Source organism: Myodes glareolus, chromosome 5 (genome assembly GCF_982192425.1).
Source record: "Myodes glareolus chromosome 5, mMyoGla1.1, whole genome shotgun sequence".
NCBI lineage: Eukaryota > Metazoa > Chordata > Mammalia > Rodentia > Cricetidae > Myodes > Myodes glareolus.
Window position 1 is genome coordinate 95,896,617 of NC_142030.1, and position 17,198 is coordinate 95,913,814.

Sequence of the window (17,198 nt, forward strand, 5' to 3'; positions counted from 1 at the left end):
TAAGGTGCTTGCTGTACAGCAATACGGACCTGAGTTTTGATGCTCAATGTCCTTGTAAAACACCAGATGTGCTGACACAACTGCAATTCTGCACTGAAGAGGCTGGGACAGGCAGCTCCCCAGGGCTCACAATCGGGGAAGACGCCCAAGATCTACCTCTGGCCTCCACATATTTGTGCACACACAAGTTCATGAACATGTATACAGCAGCACAGACAAGTTTTTGTTTTGTTTCTATGAAGATTACACTGTTTGAAGTTACCAAGTTCTCATTTAATGATCCTAGATAACACAGTTAAATATTGTGGGGATAATCACTGTTTTTTACAGCTTCAACTGTGTTATAAGGACCGGATTCCTACCAGTGCTTCTAACCATTCCTTGAACATGGATCTGCCCTGGACAGCCCTTTTCCTGAGCACTGTCCTCCTGAGTCTTTCATGCCAGGGGACTGCCTGGGATTCCGATAGAAATTTTATTTCAGCCGCTGGTCCTCTTACAAATGACTTAGTGCTTAACCTGAGCCATCCACTGGGAACCCAGGGCTCTGGTTTTGGACCTGGCAGCAAGGACTTCTACGTCTGCCAGCAGCCATTGCCCTCTTTCTTGCCACAGTACTTGAGCAGTCTTCGTGCCAGTCAGGTCACCCATTACAAAGTACTTCTATCATGGGCACAGCTTCTGCCAACGGGAAGCCCCAAGAATCCAGACCAGGAAGCGGTGCGGTGCTACCGACAACTCCTGCAGTCCCTGAAGGCTGCCCAGCTTCAGCCCATGGTGGTCCTGTGCCACCAGACGCCACCCACCCGCGGCACCATCCAGAGAGACAGGGACTTTGCTGACCTCTTTGCCGACTATGCCACGTTCGCCTTCCAGTCCTTTGGGGACCTTGCTGAGATCTGGTTCACCTTCAGCGACTTGGAGAAAGTGATCCTGGATCTTGCCCCCCAGGGTTCGAAAGCTTCTGCTCTCCAAACCCTCAGCAAGGCCCACAGGAAAGCCTTTGAAGTTTACCACAGAGAGTTCTCTTCTCAGGGTGAGTACACACAGACGTGGTGGCCCGTGAGCAGCTCTCACCACCCTCCTCTGTTTGCTTCCTTAACAGGAACTGATGAGGCCCCCACCTGTACACATCTAGGAGTTCTGTGTGTCTGTCTATGCGTGCGTGTGCGTGTGTGTGTGTGTGTGTCTGTGTGTGTGTGTGTGCGCAAGTGATTTTATTTTTATTTTAGATATGTGGGTGTTTTATCTACATGTTTTATCTACATGAGCACCATGTGCATGCCTGTGCCCTCAGATCCCCTGGAACTGGAGTTACAGAGGGTTTGAGTTGCTGTGTAGATGCCAGGAATCAAACCAGGGACCTCTGGAAGAGCAGCCCGTGCTCTTATTGCTGAACCATTTCTCCAGCCCTTGAAAACTATCTTCTAGACCCTTCCTCAGGGTCAAGTCTGAGCAACTGTCTTTCTCTGCCCTTCCTTGAAGGGACGTTTATAAAGTCAGGATTCCTCCCACATTCTTCTAAGGGTTCCTTGTACCTGGAGCTGCCTTGGAGAGAGAGTGCCATTGGTATTTACAGCATACGGAGGGGAATACCACATCAGATTATGGTGATGTCAACCTTTAGTCCTAGTACTGAGGAAGCAGAGGCAGGTGGATATCTGAATTCAAGGGTCTACAGAATGAGTTCCAGGACAGCTAGGGCTGCACAGAGAAACCCCATCTCTAAAAACGATCCTACAAAAAAAAACAAACTTAAATGAACAATATGGTTGTGTGATTGCATAGCAGAGTGCTTGTCATGAATGCAGGAAGCCCTGGGTTCCAATTCCTGCCTTGCATGAACTGGGTGTAGTGACACATGTCTGTAAGCCAAGCACTGAAAAGGTGGAGGCAGGATGACCAGGAGTTCAAGGTCACCTTGGGAGCTGAAGGCAGAATAATCAATTCATGGTCATCCTTGTCCACTTGGAAATTTGGAGGCCAGCCTGGACTACATGAAACCCTGTCTCAAAAAAAAAGAAGAGGCATTGGGAGTCAAGGTGGTGGAGAGATGGCTCCTGATTGGCTAAGAGTTATTGCTGTCTTTCAGAGGACCAGAGCTTAGTTCTCAGCACCCAAATCAAGTGGCTCACAATCACCTGTATTTCCAGCTCCAGGGGATTCCACACTTTCTTCTGGCCTCTGTTGACATCTATATATGCATTTCATATGATCACATACACATAGAAATATCCACATAAATAAAAACAACTATGTATTTTTAAAAGGGTTGTTATGTTCCTGGGTACATTTGTATCTTTACCCTTGACTCGAAATCTGAAGGTAGGTCCTGATGTTAGTTTTCTTTTTCTTTTTCCTTTTTCCTAAATTTCATATATTACTTGTGTATGTGAATCAGGTTTTTTCATCTGAGTGTGTATATGTACTTAATTAATAGATTTAATGTCCTGTGTTTGTTTGTTTGTTTTTGAATTTTTTTTTGTTTGGTTTGGCTTACTTTTTCAAGATAGGGCTTCTCTCTGTAGCCCTGACTGGCCTGTAAACTCACTCTGAAGACCCTGCTGGCCTCAGACTCAGAGATCCCCCTGTCTCTGCCTTGCCTTGTAAGTGCCACAGTTAAGGGCATGCACCACCCCCACCCAGCAGCTCTGTATTTCCTACCCTTGTTCTCCAGTCAGTTGTGGTGCACACACAAGCTTGAGAGCAGTCACCATGCTGCGGGACAGCTAAACAAAACGCATGCACACATCAGTATTTCCTTTGTTTCCCCATCAAGGCACAGTAACTGCAGTGAGGACAGAGACACAGAGGTTCCGGAGAGCACCCTGACTTTGGGTTTTGTTTGTGTTAGGTGGCAGCTCTGGTCCCGACTGTCCAGAGATATAGCTGGGGATATAGCCGAGATGACCTCAGGCTTCTGATCCTGCTTGCTTCTCCTTCTCAAGTGCTGAGATCACAGACCTGTGCCACCATGCCTGGTTATCCTGTGCTGGCTATCAGTCCCTGGGTTAAATCAGTCCCTGGGCTTGTCATTCAATCAATCGAGCAATTAATCCCTGGGCTTTTTCAATCAATCAATCAATCAGTCAGTCAATCAATCAATCCCTGGGCTTGTTCCAAGCTCTCTACCAACAGAGCTGCATCCTCAGCCTGGAGCACTGTGCCTTTAAATAGAGTTTGGCAAAAGGTCCTCTTGTCACCTTGGGTTAATTCTTTCTATGCTGACTTTTCCAAGTGCTCTCTATGTGGGTCTTGATTCGTACACAACAGTCTCTTTGCATGGCATGGTGACACACAAGTTTAGTCCAAGCATTTGGGAGGCAGAGACAGGTAGATCTCTGTGAATTCAAGGCCAGCTGACCTCCAAGACAGCCAGGGTCACACAATGAGAATGTGTCTCAAAAAAATCTGAATAAAAACCAAACTAATCTCTTATTGAGACATTGTATTTTTAGCCCCTTTGTTTTCTGGAGTCTGTCAGCTGCTAAAGAAGTCATGGTCCTGATCTATCCCTTCAGAAGCTCCGCCCTCCCTCAACTACTGCTCTTTCCTGTTTGGTTCCAGGAGGAAGGCTCTCTGTGGTCCTGAAGGCTGAAGATATCCCCGAGCTCCTGCTAACCCCATCCTCGGCTGCACTCACCAAGGTAGATGCAGCATCTGTAATGCCTAGGGAGAAATGTGATTGTGTTTATTTATTTTGAGATGAGGCCTGTGTAAGAGGAAAAGAGCTTGAGGCTGCTCAGTGGCAGTGGCACAGGTGTATTAGTCAACCTGAGAAGGGCTGTCACCAGAGAAGAGGAGACTGAGCTTCTCCCACGGGCTAGGGTTTTTATCAGGGATGGGGAGGAGGGTTGGTCAAAGGGCAGAGGGTGGGTTTGGCCAGTGTTGTTGTTCATCTAGGACATGCAGGAATGCTACTTGTGCTGACTTCATGACACTGACTTAGGGAAATTGGAACTGTTAGTCTCACGAGTGGGCAGGGGTGGGGTTGGTCCTCAGGCTATGATTAATCACAGAGGATGGCAGAAGCAGGGGGATCTCTGTGAGTCTGAGTCCAGCCTGGGCTACTAGTGAGTTTCAGGCCAGGAGAGATATATTCTGAGACACTGTGTCAAATAAAACAAAACAAATATACTTTGGCACCCAATTGGTCTACACATACCCACAGAGAAAAAAAAATTAAGAGTTAGTAATTTATTAAAGTATTTATTTATATACTTCTGGGAGCTGAAGGGATGGCTCAATGGTTAAAAGCACTGGCTGCTCTTTTCCAGAGGATCCAGGGTCAGTTCCCAGCACCCACATGAAGGCTCACAACCTTCTGTAACCTCCAGTTCCAAGGAACCATAACCCTCTCCTGGCTCCCTTGGGCTCTCGTACATGCTGTATAGAAAAGAAAATAAATAAGGCTTATAAACAAAATATATGCCTTAGAGTACCATCCTGATGACATCCTCTGTGATTTTTAAAATTTCGAACAGGGCTTCCATCTGTAGCCCAGGTTGACGTTGAGCTTTTGGTCTCTAGCTCCTGTTTCTGAGGTCTGGGATTAGAGGCATGAAACACCGTGTGTGACTTTACCATATTCTATTGTCAAATGTTCTCACAGATTACATTATGTCACTGACTTAGGGAAATTAGAACAGCCAGATTACAGGCTGGCCTCAGATTTGGTCAATCCTCTTGTCTAGGCACAAGCTCTAAAGACTCAGGTGTCCCCACCATCTCCTCTAGTAACTGTTATTTATTTATACACTGCTTTATTTGCTTATTCATTTTGCTTTTGAGAAAGGGCCACATGTATCTCAGGCTAGCCTAAGTCACTGTATAGCTGAGGATGACCTTGAACTCCTGACCTTCCTGCCTCTACCCTCCAAGTTCTGGGTTATTGGCATGAATCACCATGCCTGGTTTCCATCATGCTAGGGTGGAACCCAGGCTTTTGTGCATGCTAGGCAAACATCCCTGCTGGACCACATCCCCAGCCCAGGGTCTCTGCTGGTCTAAGCTAATAGTTCCCTATGGGGAAAGAGCACCTCAGGAGAGAGGAGCCCAGGTAAGAGCCTCCTACTGGGGGACACTCTTTTTTTATTTTTTGAGAGAGGTTTCTCTGTGTAGCCCTGGCTGTCCTGGAACTCAGTCTGTAGATCAGGTTGCCTCAAACTCAGAGATCAACCTTCCTCTGCCTCCTGAGTGCTGGGATTAAAGGCACGTCCCATCACCCTGGCCTTGGAGGACACTGTTGTGTGGGTGTTAACAGTAGGGAGAAATTTACTAGACATAATGAGACAGGACAGGAGGGAAAACAGGGAAGGCAGGGATGATGTATGGGTAGGAAGCCAGCGCCAGCATTAGACAGACACAGGGCAAAGCAGGGAGTCCAGAGCCAGAGAGAGGCACACACTGCTCAGGCCCATTGAAGGCCCCAGGGTTTGCACTTCTCAGAAGGAACCCAGACACTGTCCTGCGTTTACCCCTGAGCTCTGCGCTGCATGCAGGGGCAAAATACCAGCTCAAAGGTTGTTGCTGGACAAGGATTTTTATGACTAACCCTTTGTTCTCTCGATAGCAATTATTACTCTATAAATTAATTTAGATGGCATCTAGTCAGCAAGAGATTTGTTTATCCAGAGCTGTATCGTATGTGGTTTTCAATTTCCTGAGCTGGCAGATGTGGAATCTGGTGGACACCGGGGATCACTTGATAGGAAGGCATTGGGGAGCCAGTGAGAGTTGGGCGCTAGGGCACTGGACCTGGACACGTGACTCCCAGTTGGTTCCTGACCTATGAAACAGCTGACCTCTTGGAGGGAAGGGCAGTTATCAACTTGTGAGATTCCAGCCAAGAGAAAAATAGAGTGGTCGGTCCGGATTGTGGAGGCAGGTGTGTGTGTGTGTGTGTGTGTGTGCATGTGTGTGTGTGTGTGTGTGTGAGTTACATTGCTGTCTTGTCATGCTTAGATCCTGAATTTAAAGTTGTTCAAGCATATGTGATGAGGGGACCTAGTGGTGCATGAACGCTTGAAAGAAATCCCACACTAGCTCAGAAGTGATAAGTAGACAGTTATTTATTTAGGGGTAAACTCACAACTTAGAATTCTCTGCTTGAATGGAGGACAGAGATTGAATCCCGCAATGCAACAATCCAAATGAGCAGCTGGCGAAAAGGAAGGAAGAGAAAAAGGGGCGGATACAGCAGGTTCTGTGTCCGTGTATATAGTATAAGAGGCCACGCCTCAGTAGGCGGGTAACCACAAGCTACAAGCCTTCCTACAGCACATATGTAAACCACAGACCAGGTAGAATCTTATCTTTTCTATTATGATTGGTTTTCTCTGTCTGTGCATGTGCTAATGTATTACATGTGTGTGCAGGTGCACGAACCTGCTCATCTGTGAGTGTGTGTCCAGGTGCTTGTGAAGGCCAGAGGCCAACACTGGGTGTCTATTGGGGGCTGTGGACCCAGACCCTGAATTTCCTGTAAACCTGCAGCTGCTCTGAGCAAAACAACTTGTTTTCCTGTGTTTGCAGCTACTGTGAGCATGAGACCCTCAGGAGTTCCTGATGACAGGGGAATGGTTTCTAGTGGGTTTAGCTAGGGCGTGGCTATCAGCTAAGGAACCATATATAAGCGGCTCTGGTACACAATAAAGGGGGCATTCTTTTTGCAAGGATGACACGTGTTTCTATCTGTGTGTCTTTGTGTGTTCAAATCTCCAGGCTCTTGCCCGGCTCGGGTCCGCACTACAGGCGTAGTACCGCAGTGCATGTAGTAGTACAGACGGTACAGGTGTCTTCTTCTGTCACTTTTTACCCCTCCCCTTTTATGGAGACAGGGTCTCAGTCTCTCTCTTAAATGGGAACTCACTGATTTGACTGGACTGACTTGTCAGTGAACCCCCAGGACACACCGATCTCCATCTCCCAGCGTTCAGGTTAAAGACACTCTCGTGTTGAACATGGTAACACATGTTTTTAGTCTCACTACTTGGGAGACAGACGCAGGCAGATCTAGGAGTTCAAGTCCAGCCTAGTCTACAAATGAATTCTAGGCCAGACAAAGGCTGCTCAGAAAACAAACAACAACAAAACCAATGAGACGTGCTTGTGGATACTCGGTGTGTACTCGACATCAGAAAGCATGGGAAGAACTCACTGAGTGGGCCCATTCTCTAGCCCCTTCCTTCCTTTCTTTTTTTTCTTTTTCAAGACAGGGTTTCTCTGTGTAGCCCTGGTTGTAAGAAGCTTGCTGTGCAGACCAGGGTGCCCTCAAGCTCAGATATCTGCCTGTTTCTGTCTCCTGGGGCTGGGATGAAAAGTGTGTGCCACCACTGCCCGACTGTCCTTGATTTTTAAAAAATTCATTACATTTTTATTTTGTGTGTGGTATGGTGTATGTGTTCGTCTGTCTGTGTGTCTGTATATGTGGTGTGGTGTACATGTGTTATTTGTTGTATGTGTGTGTATGTGTGTGTGGTATGTATCTGTCTGTATCTGTGTATCTCTATGTAGGCATGAACACACTATGGCACTTATGTAGAGAGCAGAGGGAAATCTGGGGAGTCTCAGTTCTACCCTCATGTGTGATGGGGGGTTGAGCTCAGGTCATCAGAGTGGAGGGCAGACACCTATAGCTTCTAGGCCCTGTCACTATTCTCTTCCTCCTCCTCTTCTTCAAGACAAGATCTCTTGTTGCACTAGCTGGCCTTGAACTCACAAGGTAGCCAAGGATTAGAATGCTGAAGGAGAGACAGGCACCACCATGCCCTGTTAATGCAGTGCTGGTGACAGACCCTGGGCCTTGCACACGCTCAGCAAGTGTTCTTCCTACTGAGCCACATGCTCAGTGAGCTGGAATCCCTAGCTAGACCATGGGTTAGAGAGCGCAGGTGATCAGGGCTGTGTGGCTTGTTTGTCTGCTGGGAGAACTGCTCAAGCCAGGCTTGACTGGGGTGAACTTCAAGCTGTGGCCTGAAATTAAAACCAAACCCAGACCCAAGACGGTTCCCAGATGTCACAAAGGTCAGGGGAGGGGGACCCCTGGGGGAAGCTCCAGACTCCAATTCCCTCCCTTCGTGCTCCTCCATTTGCTGGCACCGCACACCCACACACACATTTTCACACTTACTAGTTCACCATACTCACGCCCCTGCTGTAGTCACATGCACACTCATCTGCAGCTTTCTCCTGGGAATCCCAAGATCGGGTTAGTCATGGGGAGAACCAGCACACTTCTGAGGAGGCCTTGTTCTAATGGTTTATCTCCCTGTTTCTAGGACTCGGTTGACTTCCTCTCTCTTGATTTGACTTCTACATGTCAGAGTGTGGCGACTCTACCACAGAAGCTGAGTGACCTACAGGTAATGTGAGGGCTTTTCCATTGTTACAGAGACCATCAGGATGTGGGCTTGCTGTAGCTAGATGTGGGCTCCCCGTGGGCAGTCCCTGGGTGTGCTCTGTGGCTCAGTTAGTAGCCTGCTTGCCTTACAGGAGCAAAGCCCTGAGTTCATCCCCAGCTCAGCATGAAACAGTGTAGTAAAGTTTGCTTGTAATCCCGGCACTAGGGAGGTAGGAGGATCAGGAGTAGGAAATCATTGTTAACTAAACAATGAGGTCAACGCCAACCTAGGCTACCTGAGACCCTGTTTGAGAGAGAGGAATGGAGAAGGGAGAACAAGCTGCCATATGAAAATGTGTGCAGACACCCCAAACCCACCATCAGTAACACTACTTTAAAGCGAAGTCAAACATACCAGCCTGAAGACAATTTCCCGTTACACCAAAGATGCTGAAAAGCTATAGAGGGAGGGAGAGAGAGATCGTGGGAGGCAGAGCATAGCAAGTTTGCTGTGAGATTGTGTCTCCCAGTAACATCAGAAGCTACAGCCATAGAGTGTCACCAACATAGTAGTGGACAGCCCATGAAGCCTCAGCTGTGCACAGAGAACTACAGGGGACAGTAATGCGAGAGCGTGACAGGGGCTCCTCCCCAGGGAAGAGCACACCAGTGGGCTGTCCAGTGCCCAATGGTCAGCCCGAAAACACACATACAAATAACAGTATATGGACTGAACAGGTTACAGTTAGTAATATATGTATATAAGCATACTTAGAAATACATTACACAAGCAATATGAATTGACAAAAAAAGGAGGCCATGAATTTGAAGAAGAGGAGGGAGAAGTATATTGGAGGGCTTAGGGAAGAAAGAGAAGCAAGAAATGTTGTAATTAAATGACAATCTCAAAAATAAAGAAGCAAAGAATAGAGGGATATCAGCCATAGGAGCTGAGATCTCAAAGTGACAGCGCCTCTGATTTTTTAAAAAACATTTTCTTTATTTATTATGTATGTATACAGTGTTCTATCTGCACATGTGCCTGCAGGCCTGAAGAGGGCACCAGATATCATTACAGGTGGTTGTGAGCCACCATGTGGGTGCTGGGAATTGAACTCAGGACCTCTGGAAGAACAGCCAGTGCTCTCAACCGCTGAGCCATCTCTCCAGACCCTATGTCATTTTACTGATTTTTATTTTCAAGACAGGATTTCTTAAGACAGTTTGTGTTTATGTTTCAGTGTGACTGTACATATTTGTGTAAATGCATGTGCCTCCTGCTTGGGGGGAGAGGTATTGCCTGGGTGCACAGAGGCTGGAAGACGGCATCACATCCCTCAGAGCTGGAGTGACAGGCATTCCTGGGAGGCCTGCTTCTTACACAGGACCTGAACTCATGATTGTGATTTGGGTGCCCTTAACCACCAATTTGTCACTGTAGCCATTTGCTTGACTTTTTATTACAGAAAGTTTGAAACAAATCCAAAGAAGAAAGGAAAGTATAGGAATTCCTATGAGGACATGGCTGCCATAGCCAACTTGTTTACCTGTCCGATCTGTTCTCTATCTAAAGTATATATACTGAGACAGATTTTCATGTAACCCAGGCTGGTCTTCTGTGGCTAACGTTGCACTTATGATTCTCCTGCCCCCATGTCTTGAGTGTGGACATTGTATACCTGCCCCGCCACACCTGGTTTATGTACCACTGAGGATGGAAGCCAGGACTTTACACATTCTAGAAAAACACTCTACCAGCCAAAGTACATTCTCAATATCACAAAGCAGAGATTTTTTTTTCTTTCTTTCTTTTTTTGGTATAAGAGGGTGGGGCTTTTTTATTATTATTTATTAAAATTTTCCACCTCCTCCCATTTCCCTCCCTCTTCTCCCCTCCCTCTCCCTCTCCAGTCCTAAGAGAAGTCAGAGTGCCCTGCCCTGTGGGAAGTCCAAGGTCCTCCCCGCTCCATTCAGGTCTAGGAAGGTGAGCATCTAAACAGACTAGGTTCCCACAAAGCCAGTCAGTACAGTAGAATCAAAACCCAGTGCCATTATCCTTTGCTTCTCAGTCAGCCCTCATCGTCACCCACATTCAGAGAGTCTGGTTTGATCACATGCTCCATCAGTCCCAGTCCAGCTGGCCTTTGTAAGCTCCTATTAGATCAGTCCCACCGGCTCCGTGGTTGGATGCACCCCTTTCGGCCCTGACTTCGTTGCTAATGTTCTCCCTCCTTCTGCTCTTCATCCGGACCTTGGGAACTCAGTCCACTGCTCCAATGTAGGTCTCTGTCTCTATCTCCATCCATCACTAGATGAAGGTTCTATGGTGATATATGCAAGATATTCATCAGTATGGCTATGGGATAAGGCCAGTTCAGGCACCCTCTCCTCAAAGCAGAGTATTTTTTAAGCAAACCATGAACACTCATGATCATGGTGATACAGCATCTTGGTTAAACATTTTAGGAAGTGCAGGCTCCTACACAAGCAGAAACCTTGCTCTTGACCCTAATCTTCTTGCTGGCGTATGAAGTCCTCTCTCTAAAATGAGCTGCTATGGTTTCAGTTCATTTAGGAAGGGCTGGTGGCCGATGGTCACTGACGAGTGTTGTTCTCCAGAGTCCAAGTCACTGCCCTCAGTAGATGGGGTGACTTGAGGTTGTTTCTAGAAGGTGAGCATGTAGCTTCTCCCCTGTTCCCATTACTAAAGGCACACTTGTTGGTCTTCATCTTTTCTAGAACATTGAGCCCAAAATGAAGATTTTCATCTATTCCCTAGAACTTCAGGATTGCCCATCCACAGGGAGGAGACCCTCCTCACTGCTCTTCAGCCTTCTTGAAGGTGAGTGGGCCAGCATGTGGCAGGTGTTGAGTGGCATTTGTTACACTGTGTGTTGGGAAGCAATACTGACATCGGGGGTTCTCACGCGGGAGGGGCTTAGGAAAATGGCTGGACTGAGAGCCTACCAGGTGAGGCTAAAGTCCCATAACTTCCCTGGCAGTGAGCTCCTCCTGTCCTGGGACACCGAGTGGTCCTGTACAGATGGCAAGGGTGCCCAATATGACATGTTCCTGACTCAGGTGTGAACTGTCAGAATGGAAACATATCCTTGTGTTCCGCTGTCTGAGCAGTCCTGGTAGCATCTAAGATGCTGAAAACCTCTGGTGTAGGACCTTGTGGTCTAGACGTCACTGAATAGTCCTGCCAGGCCTTGAACTCAAGGGAAGTCTATTTAGTGCACGTGTGTGTGCATGTCTGTGTCTGTGTGTTTGTCTGTGTGTGTACATATTGGTGCAGGTGCCTGAGGAGAACAGAGGAGGCTGTTGGATCCTCTGGAAACAAAGTTACTCGCAAGCAGTTGTGAGCTGCCTGCAGTGGATGCTGGGATCTGAACTCAGGTCTTCTAGAAGAACAATTTGCTTCTTATCCAGAGTCATCTCTCTCATCCCATGCCAGGCTTTTTGTGTGGTTCTGGAGCTTTAGCTAATTCCCCCTGTTTACCCAGAAGGCACCGAGCCAATTAACTCCCCCACCTTCTTTTTCAAAAATTTCACAAGAAGGTGGCAGTGGCAGACACTTTAAATCCTAGTACTCAGAAGACAGAGGTAGGCAAATCTCTGAGTTCAAAGCCATTCAACTCTAAGAGCAAGTTCTAGGAAAGTCAGAGCTACATCGTGAAATCCTATCTCAAAATAAAATAAAAAAATAAAAAATAAAAAGCCCGAAAGGAGGTATGAACACGTTCCCATGACCAAGACTCAAGGGTGGGTCCAGCTATCTTCTGAAGTGTTTGTGTCACTGATATTCACTCTGAAATATGAGGACCAACATTCTAGTTCTAAGCAGACCAGATGCATCCATGGTATCTTCAGAAAGTCTTATCATCATCACTTGTGTTTAGAGTGGTTTTAAAATGAAGTAAACTACAGATTGCATGTTTCTGCTCCAGCTCCACACACAGTTAACAAAGCTGCTTTTCTTACAGCCATAAATAAAGACCAAGTACAGATGGTTGGGTTCGACATCAATGCATTCCTGAGCTGTTCATCCAGTCCTGAGGAGAGGTAATGCTGACTTGTGCCGTTAACAAGAAGTAACGGTTACTATGGGTTCTGTTGTTGCGTACATGGGCAATCACTGGGGACCATTGTCCTTGTGTTTTGGTTTTGTTTGAGGCGTGTGTGCGCGCATGCAGCATCCTGAGTGAGCATACAGGTGCACCACCTGCCTGAGTGAGCCCACAGAGGTCAGAATGTCAGAATGACAGATCCCTTGGAACTAGAATTCCCATGTGAATGCTGGGAACTAAACCCAGGCCTTCTGCAACAGCAGTAATTGGTCTTAACTGCTGAGCCATCTCACCAGTCCTGACTTTGCCTCCTGGAACAGCAAACAGGTCACAGTCGTTTAAGAGATGAGAGGTGGAGGCTCAGAGGGAGGCCAGAGAAGCAGTAGCTCGTGGAGATGTGCCTGGGCCTACAGGTCCTGTGTCCTCACTGTCAGATTCTCCCAGGTCTGCATATTTAGCAGAGCTGAGATGAGGATACTGGGATAGTGTGCACATATGTGGCAGAGAAAGCAGGTTATGGGGCCAGCTACATGGTTCATGGGTAAAGGTACCTGTGCCCAAGTCTGATGACCTGAGTGTGGTCTCTCAGGCTCACGTGTTGGAAGGAGACGACTGACACCCACAATTGTCATCCAACCTCTGCACATGCCGTGTGCACACTCCTCACACAGAGTCTCTGAATGAAAGAATGAATGAATAAATGCATGTATGCATGACTCTGGTGCCTCAGAGGGTAAAGGCCCTTGCCTGTGTGCTGGTTGGCTTTCTGTTGCTCTGATAAAACAGTGACCCAAGCAACTTGGGAGGACAGAGCTCATTTCATGTTACTGTTTACAGTCCTCCACAATGGGCATCAGGGCAGGAACTCGAGGCAGAGTTGAAACTGAGGCCATGGGGAAATGAATGCTGCTTGCTTGTTTGCTCTCCATGGCTTGCTCAGCCCTCTTTCTTTTTTTTCAAGATTTCTTAATTTATGCATTTGTGTGTTTTGTCTGCATGTATGCACATCAGAGGAGGCACTGCATTGCTTGGAAGTACAGTTGTAGACATTACTGAGTCAGCATGTGGGTGCTAGGAATTGAGCTCACAACTTCTGACAATGCAAACAGTGTTCTCAACCTCTGAGCTGTCTTAGTCTTTCCAGCTCCCAGTCTACTTTCTTGTATAACTCAGGACCACCTACCCAGGGGTCGTTCTACCCACAGTTGACTTGGCCTCTCACACCCATCATTACATAAGGATGATGCCCACAGACTTGTGCACAATCCAGTCGGACATAAGCCTTTTCTCTGTCAAGGTTTCCTCTTCTCAGATGACTCCAGCTTGGTGTCAGGTTTTTAACATGAAGGGGCCTGCTTGTTGGGGTTTCTGTCCTGCCCGGTATCCCACAACCAGCAAGCCCCAAATTAAAACTCACAGAAGTCTCCATAAGTTATAAAACTGATTGACCCATTAGCTCAGGCTTCCTATTAGTTCTTGTTCTGATATGTTTTAGCCATATGGCTCGGTACCTTTTTCGCTGGCAGGTCACATCCTGCTTCCTCAGTGATCTGGGCAGGACTGGAAGGAATCAGCTTCTTCCTTCCCAGAATTCTCCTGTTCTCATTGCATCACCTCTACTTCCTGTCTGATTTTTCTGCCTATGCTTCCTGCCTGGCCAATCAGCATTTATGTAAAACATGATTGACAGATTACAGACAATTTCCCGCACCAAGGTTAACAAAAAGTAAGCAGCTCACCACGCATGCATTTGTACCTGAGTTAGATCCCCAGGTCCCACGTAAGTGCAGCCGAAGAGAACAGACTCCATGAAATTGTCCATATATAAAATCCACAGCAATAAATAATGAAACTTAAAAGGTAAATAAATATAGTAATTATTAAAGAGAAGAAAAAAAAAGAGAGCAGTTTAGGTGTAGACCTGAGCAGCCCACTGAGGCTTCACGAGATAAACTTCTGAGCTCAGTTCTTCAGTATGAGATGTGAACACCTTCCTCGAATCACAGCTCTCACAGGAAAATCCTTATTTTAGAACTTTCTCAGATCAAATGGGCAGAAGAGGAGATTCAGGCTGTCAGGTGCCTTCTCTGTAAGCATGGGGGGCCTGAGCAGAGAACAAGCATAAAAGCCAAGTACAATGGGAATGTTTCATATCACAGTGCTGGATTCAGAGATGGTCTTCTTCCTCCTGGCCCTCCTTCTACTGGTCCTCCTCCTTCTGACCCTTCTCCTCCTGACTATGTTCCTCCTGATGCTCCTCCTCCTGATGCTCCTCCTCCTGATGCTCCTCCTCCTGGCCCTCCTCCTCCTGACCCTCCTCCTCATTCTGCCTCATCTTTTTCTTCTTTCTTTCTTCCTCTCTTCCTTTGCCTTCTTTCTTCCTTTTTTATTTTTTCATTCTTTTTCTTTCTTTCTTTCTTCCTTTTTTCTTTTTTTCATTTTTTCTCTGCTCCGTCTCTTTCTCCCAACTATCCTTCTATTCCTCCTGACCTTCTTCCCTTTCTGCCCCTCCTTTACTTTCTTTCTGTTGTTTTCTTTCTGTTGTTTTCTGTCTTTCTTTCTTTCTTTCTTTCTTTCTTTCTTTCTTTCTCTCTCTCTCTTTCTCTCTTGCTTTCTTTCTCTTGACTTCCTCCTCATCCTTCTTCTTTCTTCCGCTTGTTCTTCTCATTTCTTCTGCCTTTTTCTTTTTCTCATTCTCCTTAAGGTTTCACTGTGTAGCCCTGGCTGACCTGGAACTCACTCTGCACACCAGGCTGGCCTCACATTAACAGACATCTGGCCGCATCTGCCTCCTGAGTTCTGAGAGAAGGGCATGAGCCTCCATACCTGACCCTGTGGGGCGTTTGTAACTCAGTCATTAATTGTGTCCCTTGATGTCGCTCTACCCCACAGTCCATCTTGTTCTCTAACTGACAGCCTGGCCTTTCAGACTGAGCAGCAGCAGGAGACAGCAGCTGTGCCCTCTTCCCCCGTCTCAGCCTACCAGACAGTCTGGGCAGCCTTTGCTAACCAGTCTAGGGCAGAAAGGGATGCCTTCCTGCAAGATGTGTTCCCAGAGGGATTCCTCTGGGGCGTGTCTACTGGAGCCTTTAGTGTGGAAGGAGCCTGGGCAGAAGGCAGCCGAGGGCCGAGCATCTGGGACAGCTACAGTGACCTGAACGCAGCCAAGGGCCAAGCGACAGCAAAGGTGGCCAGTGACAGTTACCACAAACCAGCCTCTGATGTGGCCCTGCTCCGAGGCCTCAGGGCTGGGGTGTACAAATTCTCCATCTCCTGGTCCCGGCTGTTCCCCACTGGGCAGAAGAGCAGCCCTAACCTGCAAGGTGTCGCCTACTACAACAGACTGATAGACAGCCTGCTGGACTCCCACATCGAGCCCATGGCTACGCTGTTCCACTGGGACCTGCCCCAGGCCCTGCAGGATCAAGGCGGGTGGCAGAATGAGAGTGTGGTGGATGCCTTCCTGGACTATGCAGCCTTCTGCTTCTCAACATTTGGGGACCGTGTGAAGCTGTGGGTGACCTTCCACGAGCCATGGGTGATAAGCTACGCAGGCTATGGCACTGGGCAGCACCCACCAGGCATCTCTGACCCGGGAGTGGCTTCTTTTAAGGTACTTTTTCCCACCCCTCAACTCCTGTCAATTAGAAGACACATCAGGCTGTGAACTCCCAGCCCTGGAAAGAAAAACAGAGGGAAGGATAAGAATGTGTTGTTAGTGTTGTCTCCTACACCTAGGCTGAGGATGACCTTGAACTCCTGACCTTTTGCTTGTTATCCTGAGAGCTGGGGGTCACAGGCATCTCCCACCATGCCTGGGTTTTAAACAGGGGTGAGAATGAAACCTAGGGCTTCTTCATAATACGTGAGCACTTGGCCAAATGAGCCACACCCTCAGGCCTGGTCAAGGTTCCTGGACTCCAAGGACAAGTTCCGGGCTTGGAGGATTGTCCTCAGCTGTAGAGCTCTTTCCTAGCACACACGTGGCCTGGGTTCAGTCCCCACCTCCTTGGAGCTGCGATGACAGACATGTGCTGTCTGTGCCCAGGATTATGGGGTAGACCCAGGGCTCTGCATTTCAGGAAAGTACTTCTGTACATATTACTCAGCTGTAGTCATAGCCGTTAAGATTTTATTTATCTATTTATTTGCATTGCTTTATTGAGATAGGTCTCAGTTTGTAGCTAAAGCTAACATGAAACACAGTTTTCAGTCTTCAGCACACAGAAATCCTCCTGCCTCAGCCTCTAAAGTACAGACTGAGCCATCACAGCTGGCTTTGGTAATCTTTTGTTATAGGTAAGAATTTCCTGAGTGTTTATAGTGTCTCCTGTGATATTTTAGATATATTATATGCAGGCTGAGAAAGTTCATTTCTCCTCATTTCTGTAGCAGTTCCTTTTCTCACTGCTAGGACAATACACCTGTCAAAAGCACTTGCAGATGGGTGGTGGCGGCACACAACTTTAATCCCAGCACTTGAGAGGCAGAGGCAAGTTCTGAGTTCAAGGCCACCATAGGACAGCCAGGGCTACATGAGAAACCCAGTCTTGAAATACAAAGAACACCACCACAAAAAGCACTTGGGGAAGGAAGGGTCCCTTTGCCTGATGGTTCTAAGCTGTAGCTCTACACAGCCGAGAAGACATGGCCTTGAACGTGCTATGCAGACAAGGATGAACCAGCAATCCTCCTGCTCCACCTCCCGAGTTCTGTCAGTACAGGCTTGCACCACCATGCCAGGTTCATTAGTGCAGGAAATGGAGCCCCGGGTTCTGTGACTATGA

The 17,198-nt window shown here is 47.4% G+C and overlaps 1 protein-coding gene across 1 annotated transcript in view; it reads left to right on the forward strand.

Annotated features, from left to right (window-relative positions):
• The first annotated feature begins 356 nt into the window (after nucleotides 1–356).
• The window catches only part of LOC148122150 (lactase/phlorizin hydrolase-like), a 35,125-nt gene continuing 18,283 nt past the window's right edge, over nucleotides 357–17,198 (forward strand). Inside the window, exons 1-6 of the mRNA XM_087906564.1 lie at nucleotides 357–1,036; nucleotides 3,568–3,647; nucleotides 8,280–8,363; nucleotides 11,081–11,183; nucleotides 12,328–12,406; nucleotides 15,304–16,024. Of these exons, the coding sequence (XP_087762690.1) occupies nucleotides 388–1,036; nucleotides 3,568–3,647; nucleotides 8,280–8,363; nucleotides 11,081–11,183; nucleotides 12,328–12,406; nucleotides 15,304–16,024 (1,716 nt within the window). The 5' untranslated portion in view covers nucleotides 357–387. The remainder of the gene's footprint in view (nucleotides 1,037–3,567; nucleotides 3,648–8,279; nucleotides 8,364–11,080; nucleotides 11,184–12,327; nucleotides 12,407–15,303; nucleotides 16,025–17,198) is intronic.